The following is a 14,219-nucleotide window of genomic DNA, read 5'->3' as shown; positions in this document are numbered from 1 at the left end:
CATCCTGCCCCTGCAAAGCTGCAGCACCAGCTGGGGACTAAACCCATGCTGGGGAGCACCAGCACAGCTGCCTCCACATGCATGGCTGTAGAAAAGCCAAAAATGAGGGGTGCCCAGGAGGGGGCCTGTCGCCTCCCTTGAGGGAGCAGCTGCTGCACAAAGCTGTACCAGGGACACAGGAGTTGCAGCTCATGAAGCTACTGCTGCACAGGAATTCCTACAGCTGCACAGGGTACCCACTTAACTGGTCAGTGTCAGTTCTTAAAACTAGAAACCAAGGAGGGACACAGAAGCTAGGGTGCTGCAGCCTTGGCAGAGCTTTCCCAAGGCTGCCACAAACTGCTGCTCTACTTCCCCAGGAGTGCCCCATCCTCCTCCCCGAGGGCAAAGAGGAATTGGGCAATTCTCTGCCTCGCTTCTCTTGTTGCTCAGTGCAGGCAACTTGTGCAGTGTCCTGGCAGTGTAACACTCCTGGCCTCAGTTCTGCTTCACCAGAAGAACAGCACTCAAAAACAAACTCACATTGCAGAGATGCTTTAGCAGAATATTTATTCAATGCCATAGTGAAGAGCAGAACTCGGTACAAACATAAACCCTCACTGCCTTGTGCACTACAACCCCAAGCCAAGGGAGGAGAGATTTCACACTCTTGGGGTGGAGGGAGAAAGGTAGAGGCTGTTCCTCTGCTGTGTGACTGGACAGAGCTGGATGTGGATCCTGTGCACACACACACAAAGGATTCCTTTGTTTCTGGAAGTCCCATGACGACAAAAACCTGAGTATGGGGGTTTTGGATAAAGCCACAGGCACCAGCCTAGGCACAGCAGAACCAGGGTACAAACCCTCCTGCCATGGGCCACAGGAGCTGTTAAAGCCATCAGTGCATATCAAGACAGTATCTGCTGCCTCTGTTGGGTTTATCTGCAACCCAAGGCTGTGACTAGCACAACTGTCCCTGCTGCTCTTGGGGGAGTCCCAAACATCATCTACAGCCCCTGCCTGGGTGCCAGCTCCTCCCAGATGAAGCCCAGCTCCCAGCAGCAACAGCAGCTCCTGGGCTCACCACTGGCCCTGGCTGTACCAGCCAAGTCAAGATCAGGAACTTAATTTTACTTTTACATTTGGGTACCTGATGGAGGGAGAAGAGCTTCAGGGACAGAGTAAACACCACCGAGTCCATAATCACTTCAAGTGAGGCAGCTCCACCCTCAAAGGGGAACCCAGGAGGAGCAGAGCATCCAATCCCTGACAAGTCATCCCAGGTAGAAGGAAGTTTATTCACTGTCACTTCAGGCAGAGCAGGGCAGTGTGCCCTGTCACCCAGGGCTGCCTGCACCTCCTCAGGGAGAACACACCAAGAGAACCTAAAGTGCCATGGCTGGAGTAGCATGGGAGGGAGGAGACCCCAATCCCAGCAGCCATCCACATGGCTGCCCCTTGGGAAGGGACAGCAGATCCCCTTGAATAAATACCTTACCAGTAGCACAGCTCCTGTAAGTGCTACAGTAGCAGAGGGGGACAGAGGCAAAGCCAGCACCATGTCACCACCAAACCTCTCCACTCTCGCAGTTGGTGACACCAACACGTAGGTACACAAGGCATCAATAGGGCACTGGCTGCGTCCCTGGGGGCTGCCTGGAATGCCAGTCAGGACCCCCAACCCCACCTCCCTTCTCTCTGCCCCCCAGTCCCTGCTGCCCTCCGGGGCTGAGATGTGGTGTGGGAGGAGTGGGAGGAGGCACTCAGCACACCGAGCAGCCAGATGAGTTGTCTGTGGAGGTTTGGGACAAACAAACATCAATAAAAGTACTACATTAAAAGAGCCCTGCAGCAAGGCAGCACAGCACTGTACCTGCCTCCTGCCCAGTGCTCTGCAGCCAGCAGCTCTCGGCAAGGCCAGCCACATCCCAGGCTCACACAGTACAAACATGGAGACGGGCTCAGTCTGTTCTCAAGAGACCAGAGCTCACCCAGAGCGAGCTGTGACCAAGTAGCAGCGTTCGTGAGAAGCTGTGAGGAGCTCCCACCCTGCAGTGACCAGCTTGGGCTGCTGCCCACCAGGCCCCAGAACGGACCCTCGGCTCTTACATTCTGACTTGGAAGCAAACGCTCCGAGAAGGAAGCAGTTCCTGCCGCCGGAGTCCCTTCCTGACTCAGCAGATGGGATCTGTGTGCCCAGAGCTCGTCTCTGTTGTGCAGGGCTCAAAGCTCTGCAAGCTCCGGAGGACGTGGATGCAGTGAGAAGCTGCAGGAGCACGTGTACCTGGGTTCAGCTTTTCTGGTTCATGAGCCAGGAAAAGAGCAGTTTTCTGGGCTTGGGCTTCTTGGCCTGCTGGATGCGCACGGTGCGGGGGGAACGCCACACCTTGATGGTGGTGTCATCGCTGGCCGTCAGGAGCAGCTCCTGCTCCACGGGGCTGAACGCCACCGAGTTCACCACGTTGTCGTGCTGCAGCTTGGCCAGGCAGATGTTGTAGTGCCGGTCCCAGATGTAGCCATGGCGATCCTCTGCCCCACTGCAGCGCACAAGACACCAGTAAGGATGACACCCTGGCAGCCCCCAGAACCTGCCATCACCCCAGCAGCCCCCAAACCTGCTGCTCCCAACCTCTCTTCTTCCACGAAGGTGGAGGCAGAGGGTGCCCCAACCTGGCCAGAGGCCCAGCCTCCACCCACAGCCCCCTCACCAGGCACACTGGGGACCCAGGGGCCATTGGAAGAGACCCTTCAGCTTGCTCCACAGCCCCTGCTGCCTGCAGTCCCCAAGATGGGCAACTCCCACCTGCCACCAAACATGCCCCAGCTTTGCCCTTTCCTCATGGGCCTCCTCGCAGGACCAGGACAGACAGCCTCCATTAGCACTCTCTCTCTTTACACATCTCCCGTTTCCTGCACCCCTCACAACCCACCGGACCAGCCCTGTCTGCTCAAGCCACCCCACAGCACCAGCCCCAAGGTGCCAGGGTCAGGATCCTGCCCAAAACCACCCACCTCGCTACAAAGTCCCTGCTGACATCCAGGAAGATGAAGAAGCACTCCTCATTGGGTGTGTAGGCCCGGTGTGCACGCAGGGCCCTTTTCACCTCCTTCATTGTCTTCAGGTCAAAGACATGCAGATCAATCTCCTCGGCAATGGGGGGAGGCTGCATCGGGTCGGAGATGACACAGTCCCGGGGCCAGGCACGGCTGTTCACGTACAGGTACCTTGGGGGGAGCAGAGGGGTTACCCACACCTCGCCGCACGCAACAAAGCTCAGGGAGCTGTAAACGCGTGGTGCGGGATGGCTGGGACCAAGCAGCTTCTCTGCTCACTAAAATTCAGACTGAAACACAGGAACATGTTGCTGAACTACTTTTTGCTCCGTTCAGAAAGGACAGGGTCACCACAAAAGGGGTGGTCGGCCCTTGGGGCTAGGTCAAGCCTCTTTAATCCGGTTAAACCCAACTTTAAGGATGGCAGTGTACTCATCTGCCTCAGGAGCAAGACTTGCTGCTGTGAGCAGCATCTTCACTCAGAAGGCTCCTCCTCTGTGCAGCGCAGGGTGGGAAAAAGTTCCTGCCCAGCTCAGGGGAGATGCTCAGGCCCTACACACACCATCAGCATGCAGACATAAATGGGACAGGAAAGAGCAAAGTGGCCTGTGCAGGTACCCTGCGTCACCCTCCACAGTAATTTCTGTTCCTATTGCCCCCCAAAGCTCCCCAGCAGCTGTCACCAACCCCCGCAGTGTCCGAGGCCAGCACTGTCATTCCCCATGCTCACCTGTGGTCAGGGGAGAGGCCCATGCCAATGATGTGCCCATGGATGTCAATGACATGATCCAGGGAGTCAAAGAACTCATCTGAGCGCCTCTCCTCCCCGAGCACTGGCCCAGCAGTCGTCATCTGATGGGGCAGGATCCTTTTAATCCCTTGGGGACAGAAAGCAGAATCAGGTGGCTCTGCAGGGTGCAGCCAGTATGGCTGTTGGAAGTCCCCAGGCCGCAAGAAGGGGCTTCTCTTAGTGCTTCTATGAAAGGGGAACTGGCTGTGTTGGCTGAGGAGCAGGACAGGGCTGCAGTCCCTGCAAGGATCCTTCAAGCTCTTGCAAGTGGTGCTTCTGGCCCCACCCAGGGAGATGCCCAGTGCCCGGCTGCCATCCCAGCTGGTACAGCCCTCCTCGCCCCCAGCCCAGCCCTGGCCACTCCTGGCCAACACTGAAGCACAAGGGAGCTGCACTGGCTTGGGAGACAGTCTGGTTGGAGGAAGGTTTTCTCCTCAGTCAATCATTGGGCTGGGCCCATTTCCTGCAACATCCAGCCTGGAGAAAACCCAGCAGGGTCTTCCCCTAGCACTGTCACGTGTAGATGGGCGGGGTCACCCTCAGAAACCTCCTAGAACAGGGGTTTAAACTCAAACTGGCTAAAGTCCTTTACAGCTTTTGAACTTCCTGGCTAAGGGAGACCCATGCTACAGGTCCAGCCCTCTCCCCTTCCAGCTCTAGGCAGAGGTCCCAAACCCAAACCATCCACAGCAGCTTCCTGGAAGGCTCCTATGGGCCTCAACAGCTCTTGGGCATCCACAGGCTTAATCCTCCCAGGTTAATCCTCCAAAAGGAGCTGACAGATGGCCCATCCCATCACCTCTCTAGGAACTGCTGCCAGACACTCCCGATTTCAGCCCTCCCAAGGCAGGGGTGATACCACACTGCACCTCGAGTCCAAGACCCTTCCCAACATCACCATGTTTGAGCCTGGGCTGCTCAGGACCTTCCCTCTCCCCTCAACAGGCATGGCTCACCACCATCCCGTGCCTCCTTTCTGCAGTACCAAGCTCCCAGCCCCATGGCCCCACAGGCAGTCTCGCCCAAGCCTCCAGCACTGAGGAGCCCCCAGGAAGCCCCCGCAGGAGCACTGCTGTGCCACAGACCAGGTGCGGGAACCAGGAGTGCTGCTCCCACCAGCAGCTCCAGCCCGGGACCACAGCCAGCACTTCCAAGCGCTGGTTCCTCAGGGGCAGGCAGCAGACATGCAGGGGCTGGTTCCACACGCCAACCCATGGGCAAACGTCACATTCTGCAGTGACTCAGGGCTGGGAGAGGAGCAGAGCCAGGGTTCGTCCCTCCCAGCAGCCAGTCTGTGCCACAGGCACTGGCTGCCAGCCCGGGAGTCATCAGGGTTCAAAAGCACAAAAAGCCCTGCTGGTGGGGGCAGTCCCAAGGCAGGCACTGCCCCCGTGTCACGCTCAGCTGTCACCACTGCAGGTCCAAGCCTGAGGCCACGGCTGCTCTGCCTGCACAGCTGACAGGGCTGCCTGGGTGGGCAAGGCCAAGATCCGCCTGCCTGTCTGCAGCCCCAGCCACAGACAGGAGCACAGAGCAGAGCTACACTCAGCCCAGGTCATGTTCCTAACTTAGGTGGGCAAAGTGATTCTTCTCCAAGTTGCCTACAGCTTTGGCAACTGCCTTTTCCCCTTGCTGGGCTGTACTGGTCCAGGACCAACAGGAAGGCCAGGAGAGCCTGCAGCAGGAATATGAGGCTGTAATTGTGCAAGCAGCAAAAGGAACCGAGACTGTCTGGCTTTACAGAAGAGTCTTCTTGCCTGCAGCAGCTCACCTTCCATCCCCTTGCTTCTTCTCATCTGTCTGGTCCTTTCCATGAACCTTTGCTAGCTTGAAGGCTTTTGGAGCAGCAGTCAGACTACCTGCTTCTACTCAGCACTGATTTCCTGTACATTCAGACTCTGCTAGTCCCAGTGCCACAATAAAACACGCCTAGATAAGTCAGGGAAGTCCCAACCCAGAAAAAGCCCAGCAGCAAGGCTGGTGCCTGCCTTGTGCTGCAACTACAGTCCCTGGTACCCACCAAGCAAGGAGGCAGCAAGCTGCCTGGCACCAGCCTGCCATGAAACACCCTCTAGAGTTGCTCTTCCCCCACTGTGAAGCCTCTTTGGTCCCAACCCAGGAGTGTCCCAGTGACTGCTGAGGCCCAGCGATGTGGGGGGAGCACACACCGGGCAGGGAGGAGGCAGGCAGAGCTGTGTCCCAGAGCTGAGGGGCACTGTGTGAGCAACATGCAAGTGAACTCCAAGCTGCTCACACTGGTCTTGCCCTGATGCACTCTCCATCCCAAGAGAACAGGACTGAGGCCCTTCCACACAGCCTAATCAGGGCAATCACTGCCCTCCATATTCACTTGCTTGTGCACAACTCCTGGCTGATGTCCTTCAGTCAGGCGTTTCTTCTTGATCTGCTTAGCCCTCGCCACAGCTTTGGCCACATGTCAAGCCTGGTAGCAACAAAACACTCCTCAGGCAAGAGCCTGCAGGGTGGAACCCCCTTCAGTGACTGGGCACCTCCAAAGCCTCCAACATCAAGAGTCCAGCAGCCTTGCAAAATGGTACCTCACTCTCCACAAACAGGGCTTTTCCAGACACAAATCCAGCCAGAGCTGCAGCCCAGGCCCCAGGGGGGAAAGCCCCAGGTTCAGAGCACAGCCTTACCTATCTGGTGTGGGGAGTAGGTGAGGCATCCTGTGGTGAAGATTAAGTATTTTGTCTTGCTGTTGCTGTCTGTGGAGAGCAGGTTCAGCTCGGGCGGTTTAGTTCTGCTGCGTACGAACAGCTCAGCCACCTTTGTCTCCAGCTCTGTCTCGGTCATGGCAGGCCTGACACGGCCCTCCATGATATCATCAAAGAGCTGCTGCAGCCCGGCCTCTGCTGTCACACCCCCGGCAGCCGGGGGCTCCTGTACTGCTGGCTCCACAGTCTGCTTGGGCTTGGCCTCCTCTTCCTCGCTGTCACTGCCAAGATCAAAGACCGGGCAGGTGGAGGAAGCAGCGAGCTGCTCCTCATAGTCCAGGAGCAGGTCCGGGGAGTCGTACCGGCTGCAATCAGCCACCATCACGGTCCGGATAGTGCTGGCATTCAGGTTCTGGATTTTGAACAGTCTCTTCACTACATTCACATTCTCTGACTCTACGCCCTGCAAGCAGAAGGGAGAAGTAAGCAGGAACTACCTCAGGTCAGTCCTACAGCTCAAACCAAGAGGAGCCAGCACAGAGGACACCAGCCATGCGCCAGCCTCCCTTCACACCACTACATGGAGCAGTGACCATGAGAACCAGCCCATGAAGCTGGCCACCCCCTAGGAGGTGGCCACACCAAGACAAAGAGATCAGGCAGTGGAGCTGGGAACCAGAGGCTGGGCAGCCCTGCTGCCACCCCCTGCCTGAGGTCATTAGCTGGCACTGCTCAACACTTCACAAGAATTTCAGGAAGAGACCTCTGGGATAACCTTCAGCACAGCATGTAGTGCCACCCCTCTGGCCCACCAGTGGCAAAGGTGAAGCACTCCTGGAGCTCGCCTGTAGCCTCCAGCAGGACTGGCCTGGTGGTCTGCTCCCAGACACACACTGCAGGTCTCTTCCTGCCCAACTTCTCTGGCAGCCTACACCCACACTCCAGCATCCCAGTCAAAGGGGGCAAGGTCCTTCCTTGCCTTTGGAGATGAAACAGTTAACACTGTAGTGTCAGCACAGAGGTGTAGGGATGGGAAGGGTCTCTGCTACCAGATGATTTCACTCAGGGCCAGCATTAATCATTCATGTTAAACATCACAAAACACCAGGACATGCAGCTGTGACATTGGGACAGAAGAGGAAAGGGTCTGAGCAGCACAAGAGCTAGAGAATGAACAAGCAGGAAGAGTCAGCACACACTGATCTCAAGGTCTCATCACAGTGGACAGCACCTGGCCCAGACACGTCAGCACAGACAGGCAGGGCTGGGCTCAGCCTCTCAGCTCCTCCAGCTCCGGGGAGCAATGCCTGGAGCTGCCAAGTGGGAGAGCAGCCATCGCCTGGACACATACCAGGCTGCAGCTGTCCCAGGCCCAGCTCCACAGTGCCCAGGACTTCAGCAGCCCCACTGCAGCTCAGCCACCCTCCTGTTGAGCAACCCATGCTTCAGGGGACTGCAGCCAAGTCCTCATCCCAATTAATGGGGCAAGAGTTAATGGCATCCAAGGGTAGTGCTGGAATACTGCAACGAGTACCACAACACAAGGGTGGAGAAACCTCACCCAAGGGTTGCCTCAAGCTCAAGATCCCGAGGGCAAGTCAGAAGAGACAAACGGGGAAGACAGGGCTGCTCTTCCCCACTCATGCCTCCTCCATGGTGTTTCCTCCCCCAGCAGGTAGCTGGGCTGCCCATGGAGCCAGAACAGGCTCCTCACCTGGAAAGCGTTGTTGAGCCACAGCACAGAACAGGAGGTGATGCGCCCGATCCGATGCAGATTGCCAGAGATCAAGTTGGTTTCATTCAGCCAGCAGCCAAACACGTCATAGGGCTTGTTCCTCACTCTGGAAAGCAGTGTGAAGTTCTCTGGAAGGGGAGAAGAAACACAAGAGTAAGGTGATGGCTCCCAACAAGGGCTCTGGAGAAATGGTGGCGGAAGGCATGGAAAGGGGACTTGGGTCTCTGCAGGAGAGGCCCGAATGCAGCACATCCACCGGCAGGCCGAGTGGTGCTGCCCAAGCCAGCTCCAGTTGCTGCTGTGGAGATAAGATTATTTCTCCCTTCTGCAGAGATGTGTGGGTAGAGCACACACAGGGGAAAACAAACTGAAAGGGCAGCCAGATGGAGCCAAACCCAAGAGCAATTGGGTAACACGGTCCTTCTCTGAGCGTGGCCCCCAGCGGAGACCCCAAGGAGAGGACAAGTCAAGTGTGTACAGAACCCCCCCACCTGCCCCAGGGCCCTTCTGAGCGACAGGGCTGCACACCACAGCACTCCTGGTGTTTGGCACAGAGATGGCGAGAGATGGGGACAGTTGGGATAAGCGAGACTGACAGCACTGCAGAAGAGGGTAGCAGACCTGTAACAGACCTCTGTAGCTGACCTGGGTGAATGCACCTCACGGGGCCTCAGGGTGGGACGAGCACCACCTGAGACAGAAGCAGCAGGTTCAGGACACTGGTAGCATGGGTAACCACCTGCCTCCCCAGATTGCCACTTAGAACAGACATTAAGTGAGAATAAACAGGTCACACTGCCCTTAGGTGACAACATGGTGATGGAGGCAGAGTTAAGGCTACCCACAAGGTCTGCCCTACAGCACAGGGACTGGGAGCCCCTCGTGCAGAGGGTGCAAGGCAGGACAAGCACAGCACAGGCCACAGCACACCCGAAGGGAAGGGAACCAGCACCTGCCTGTTCCTACCTCCCAGGCAGCCCCAGCAGAGGCCAGGATGGTATTTACCCATGCTGATGACAGCAATCTCTCCTGATGAGGAGTTGTGAGGCCCCACAAAGACACCTGACACCAGAAGAAGGGAGTCATCAGAGTTGAACTGGGAGAACTGTGTGTAGCTCCAGTTGTACGGTCTCATGTTGGAGCTGTGCTGCAGGGAGATGTCCAACTCATTGCTCCAGATCTACAGACAGAGGGACAGTCAGGAAGCTGTTGAGAAGCCTGAGAGTGGTTCTGCTTTATCTGTTCTGCCAGCACTCACCAAGACAAGAAAAAAATACATTATCAAAGATCCTATTACCTGACTGTCCATCCCAATTTCCTCATTAATTCCCTGGACAGAAAACAGGCAACAGCTTTGGTGAGTGGCTAAATACAGGCCAGCTTTCCCATCAGCCAGAAGAGAAGGTGTTCAGGCAGTGAATGGTACTGTCACAGCTGGGTTTTTCAGCACACTCAGAGAGATTTCTCCCAAGACAACCCACTCACACATTGCAGCTCCTGCAGAGGATCCTTAACTCCACAGTTGTTGTTAGACCCAATGGGACTGCCTAGGAGACAGCAGGCAAAGCCAGGCAGCCTTCATGCAGGCTGGACCTGGGACCCACAGCCCTCAAGGCCACATTTGCCAGAGTCAGTAGTTCTGCGATTTGAGAACAGCTCAGCACCTGCTGGAACAGACCCAGGTCTCTTTTCCAGCCAGACTCTTTCAAGTGGTGCCCAGTGACAGGATGAGGAGCAGCAGGCATGAACGGGAACACAGGAAGTTCCATCTGAACATGAGGAAAACTTTACTATGAGGGTGACAGAGCCCTGGAACAGGCTGCCCAGAGAGCTTATGCAGAGGTTCAAAACCTGCCTGGATGTCATCCTCTGCAGCGTGCTCTAGGTGAACCTGCTTTAGTAGTGGGTTGGATTAGATGATCTCCAGAGGTCCCTTCCAATCCCCATCATCACAGAATCACAGAATGTTGGGGTTGGAAGGGACCTCTGAAGATCATCGAGTCCAAGCCCCCTGCCAGAGCAGGACCAAAACTGGGACAGGTCACTCAGAAAGGCATCCAGACAGGTCTGGAAAGTCTCCAGAGAAGGAGACTCCACAGCCTCTCTGGGCAGCCTGTTCCAGGGCTCTGTCACCCTCACAGGAAAGAAGTTCTTCTCATGTTGAGTTTGAATCCATTGCCCCTCATCCTATCACAGGGCACAAGTGACAAGAGCTTGTCCCTGCCTTCTTGACCCCCAGCCCTCATGTATTTATAGACATTAATTAGATCCCCCCTCAGTCTTCTCCTCTCTAGACTGAAAAGCCCCAGGTGTCTCAGCCTTTCCTCACCAGGCAGGTGTTCCAGTCCCTTCATCATCCTCGTAGCCTCCTTTGCACCCTCTCAAGTAGATCCCTGTCCCAGTTCTGCAAAGTCCAGGGACACTTGCTTATCCCCCTCCTCTCACAGCCTCCCTGAAGGCTGCTCTCACAGCTCAGCCCCACCAAACCTGAGCTGGGAGGGCCCTGCAGGGAGGCAGCTGCTTTACCTTGACAGTGCAGTCTTTGGAGCATGATGCAAACAAACAGCCTGAGTGGGAGAAGCTGAGATGCAGAACCTGGTCACTGTGCTCTTTCAGGGCCTGCACTTCCACACAAGGGATGGTGTCATAGAGCCTCTGGAACTCATCATACCAGGAGACAGCAGCTGCAGCACACAGGAAAAGACATGGAACAGGAAAATAAGTGCAAGGAAGTGACAGTCCTGAGCTGAATGTGGCAGCCACAGACTCAGTCTTGAATTAAGTTGCACTGTGAGCAATGCCAGGAGCTCTGCTGGGGCCTAGGTCCCTGTTGTCCTGTGCTAGAAGGGCTTCACGTTTTTCTCAGTAGCTTCCCTGGTCCCACACGCAGAGAATTTTTTCTTCCAGTAAACACACAACCTTGGGCCACACCACCACTTTCTAAACCACTGCAAGAAACACTCAGGGCACGGCTGCGAGCGGCCAACAAAAGCCTCACTCTGCAGAACTGCAGACGTGCTGCAGCACAACACACACAAACCCATCATGTGGTGAGTGGGGAGCTGCTCCTCAGGGTGCCCAGCTCTGCTCAGATTATCTTTATCTTGTCTAACATAGAATTCAGAAAGTTCTAGAAAGGGTTTGAGACCAGGAAAAAAAAGTCTCTGTGAGATAAGAGACTAAGGAAAAGAAGAGAGGAGGAGCTGGACACAGCATGCTGGGACAGAAGAGGAGCCTGGAGCACACTTCTAGAAGTCCCACTGTTAGCCAATAAAAGACAAAGAGGATTTTTAATGAAGTGTCCAGTGAGGTGGCTGACAAACCTCTTTGCAGCAGCAAATCCCAAGGATGCAAAGAGGATTAGACATGGATATGGATAAGAGCCAATTTCCCTAGTTACACTGAACAGGACTGAAGGGTTTTGTGGAACTGGTTGCAGCGCAGGAGGCACTTCCCCACAAGAGGGATCAGCTCCCTGCCAGGACACCCCTCCATTCCTTGCTACCAGGGCACTTCATCCCCCTCCAACACTCCCTGTTCCAGCTTGTCCATCTGGAAAGCAACCTGGACAAATCCCATAGAGCCAAGCAATCCCAATGTTTCCTCTTACAAGCCCATTGGACACCATCATTCCTTAAAGCTCAGGGCTGCCCAGGGATTGCACCAGACTCCTGCTTCAGCCCCCCTAGGCTGCTGGCCACCTCCTGCCCCATGGAGCTGCCACACAGATCCAGAAGCTCAGCCCACGAGGTGCCTCAACCCTGCTCAGTCCCTATGAGTGCTGAAAAACAGGGCTGGCAGGTTCCTCATCCCCGAAGGTTGGAAGTGACAGAGTCTGGTCAAACAGCCTCATAAAATCTAAAGACAATTGAGGTCACACAGCCTGAGTCATTCCGTCCACGTCCCATCTCCCTTTCCTTTCACACCGGTGTCCCCACTCCAGGGACACAAGCTCCTGCTGCTGATCCTTGGTGGTTCTTTCCATACTGCTGTGGCAGCTGCAACTTGAGGTCAAGAAGCCAGTTTCCTCCACTGGGAGCCCTGTGCACCTCCTTGGGGTGGAGGATGGAGCAGAGCCCTCCCGGGCCTCTGCAGCAAGCTGGGGATGGCTCTTTGGCCTCCAAGAGAGACCCACTGGGGGTCTGTGGCAGCAGGAGCTCCTGTCAGCAGGTCCCCAAGGCCTGTCCCACCTGGTGTCTGGGGTTACCCTTCCAGTCCACCCCAAGATGCTTCAAGCACCTGACATTCAGCAGGGCACAGAGCTGTGGCACTACAACTGCTGCCACCACGGCTGCTGGCAGCTCTGCCCAGGGAAGGCTCTGCCAGGCTTGGATAATGGCTCATTTTCCTACTGCAAGTCAAAGCCAAGATCAACCCCAACCTGCCTTCACAAAATGGCTCAGCTACAGCCTTATCATCTGCCCACTGTACAGTCAAACAGCCACACACCCACCCCACACCCCTGCCCTTGCATCCTCCTGCCCCAGCTGGGCTGTGGCTGCTGCCCGTGACATACAGAGTCTGATTTCACAGAATCATCCTGGTTGGAAAAGATCCTCAAGATCATCAAATCAAACCATAGCCTAAACCCCCATACCATAACCTAATCTACCCGTTCAGTGCTTCAGTTATGTCCCCAAGCACCACATCCCTATTTCTTTTAAACACTTCCAGGGATGGTGACTCCACCACCTCCCTGGGCAGCCTGTTCCACTGTCCAACCACTCTTTCAGTAAAGAAATTCTTCCTAATCTCCAGTCTAAACCTCCCCTGGTGCAGCTTCAGCCCATTTCCTCTAGTCCTGTCATTACTCACTTGGGAGAAGAGCCCAACTCCCACCTCCCTACAACCTCCTTTCAGGTCATTGTAGAGAGCAATGAGGTCTCTCCTCAGGCTCCTCTTCTTCAAACTAAACAGTCCCAGTTCTCTCAGCCTCTCCTCACAGGACTTGTTCTCCAGACCTTTCACCAGCTGGGTAGCTCCTCTGGACACGCTCCAGCACCTCGACATCCCTCCTGCAGTGAGGGGGACAGGGCTGCCCCAGTGCTGGAGGTGTGGCCAGCTAATGAGCATCTGACCAGCTAATGAGCATCTGACCAGCTAATGAGCACCTGCAGCTCTTCCTAGTCTGGATGGGGAAGGGCCACAGCCCGAAGCAGAGGCTTGCTGTGAGGTCCTGATCAGGAAAAGCCAGCAGTGATTACCATGACATCCCACTGGGCTGCAGTGACTCACTGTGTCTCCTCGGGATCTCCTGCAGCAGCTGCAGAGAGCACCTGCCTGGAAAGAGCTCAGAAACCACCTGTCTGTGAAAGAATGAGGGAGTCGAAGCATTTCTAATTATATGATGTCCCTTTCTCAAGGACTTGGAGCGTTCCAGGGCCCTTTTTGTGCCAAGGCAAGCCTGAGAGCCGCTAATGTGATAGCTTAGTGGCTCCAGAAAGCAGCGGGCAGAGGGGGAAAGGATTCTTCCTCCTGGGACCAGGGCAGGGAGGCTCACCCGGGGAGCAGCCTCTCTGCGAGCTGGAAGCCCCGCGCCTAAGCGGCCCCGGCCCTGTGAGGCCGCCAGCCCCGCCGAGCCCCCCGCCCGTCCCCCGGGGCAGAGCACCTGGGTGCCGCGGCACCTCCCGGGAGACGCGGTAGTAGCGGTAGAAAAGCTCCTTCCAGAGGAATTCGTCGCGGGCCACGGCGCGCCACTGCTGGCAGACCAGCCCCGCCGCCAGCACGTCTGCGTGGTCCAGGTAGAGGAAGATCTCGTAGAGGACGCTGTCGGGGAGGAGGGGGCCGCCGCCCGCCGCCATCGTGTCATTCTGCCGCCGCGCCTGCAGGGAGACGGGGGTGAGGCCCGGCCCGCCCGGCGTGGCCCCGCGCGGGGCCCGCAGAGGCCCCGGCCCCGCCAATCCCGCCCCTCCCGCACCTCGGCGGCTCCGCTGCCCCCGCACGGCGCTTCCGGCCGCCCGCCCCGCGCTTCCGGGCCGCTCTGGCC

The 14,219-nt window shown here is 56.5% G+C and overlaps 1 protein-coding gene across 2 annotated transcripts; it reads right to left on the bottom strand.

Moving 5' to 3' along the window:
• Positions 1–532: 532 nt before the first annotated feature.
• FBXW5 (F-box and WD repeat domain containing 5) lies at positions 533–14,195 on the bottom strand. 2 transcript variants are annotated; one of them, XM_051636750.1, is made up of 9 exons: positions 14,151–14,195; positions 13,842–14,055; positions 10,760–10,917; positions 9,239–9,413; positions 8,213–8,361; positions 6,481–6,961; positions 3,764–3,911; positions 2,992–3,204; positions 533–2,516 (listed from the first exon to the last, which is right to left on the bottom strand). In XM_051636750.1, exons 2-9 carry the CDS (start codon positions 14,032–14,034, stop codon positions 2,270–2,272), a joined length of 1,764 nt encoding a protein of 587 aa, XP_051492710.1. In that variant the 5' UTR covers positions 14,035–14,055; positions 14,151–14,195; the 3' UTR covers positions 533–2,269. The 2 variants fall into 2 exon arrangements, with proteins under 2 accessions (XP_051492710.1, XP_051492709.1); XM_051636749.1 differs by lacking the exon at positions 14,151–14,195 and having other exon boundaries at positions 13,842–14,128.
• Positions 14,196–14,219: the final 24 nt, after the last annotated feature.

The sequence above is a fragment of the Apus apus genome, chromosome 19, assembly GCF_020740795.1.
Source record: "Apus apus isolate bApuApu2 chromosome 19, bApuApu2.pri.cur, whole genome shotgun sequence".
Taxonomy (NCBI): domain Eukaryota; kingdom Metazoa; phylum Chordata; class Aves; order Apodiformes; family Apodidae; genus Apus; species Apus apus.
Note: the sequence above shows the minus strand (reverse complement) of the source record. Positions and strands in the feature narration are given on the sequence as shown.

What these genes read in the sequence shown, in the direction of transcription:
- FBXW5 (XM_051636750.1), bottom strand. Translation starts at nt 14,034, where the DNA reads ATGGCGGCGGGCGGCGGCCCCCTCCTCCCCGACAGCGTCCTCTACGAG. An exon ending in CCAAAGACTGCACTGTCAAG is followed by an intron (nt 9,414 to 10,759) that starts GTAAAGCAGCTG and finishes CTCTGTCTGTAG; the next exon opens with ATCTGGAGCAATGAGTTGGA. An exon ending in GGCTCAACAACGCTTTCCAG is followed by an intron (nt 6,962 to 8,212) that starts GTGAGGAGCCTG and finishes TTCTGCTTGCAG; the next exon opens with GGCGTAGAGTCAGAGAATGT.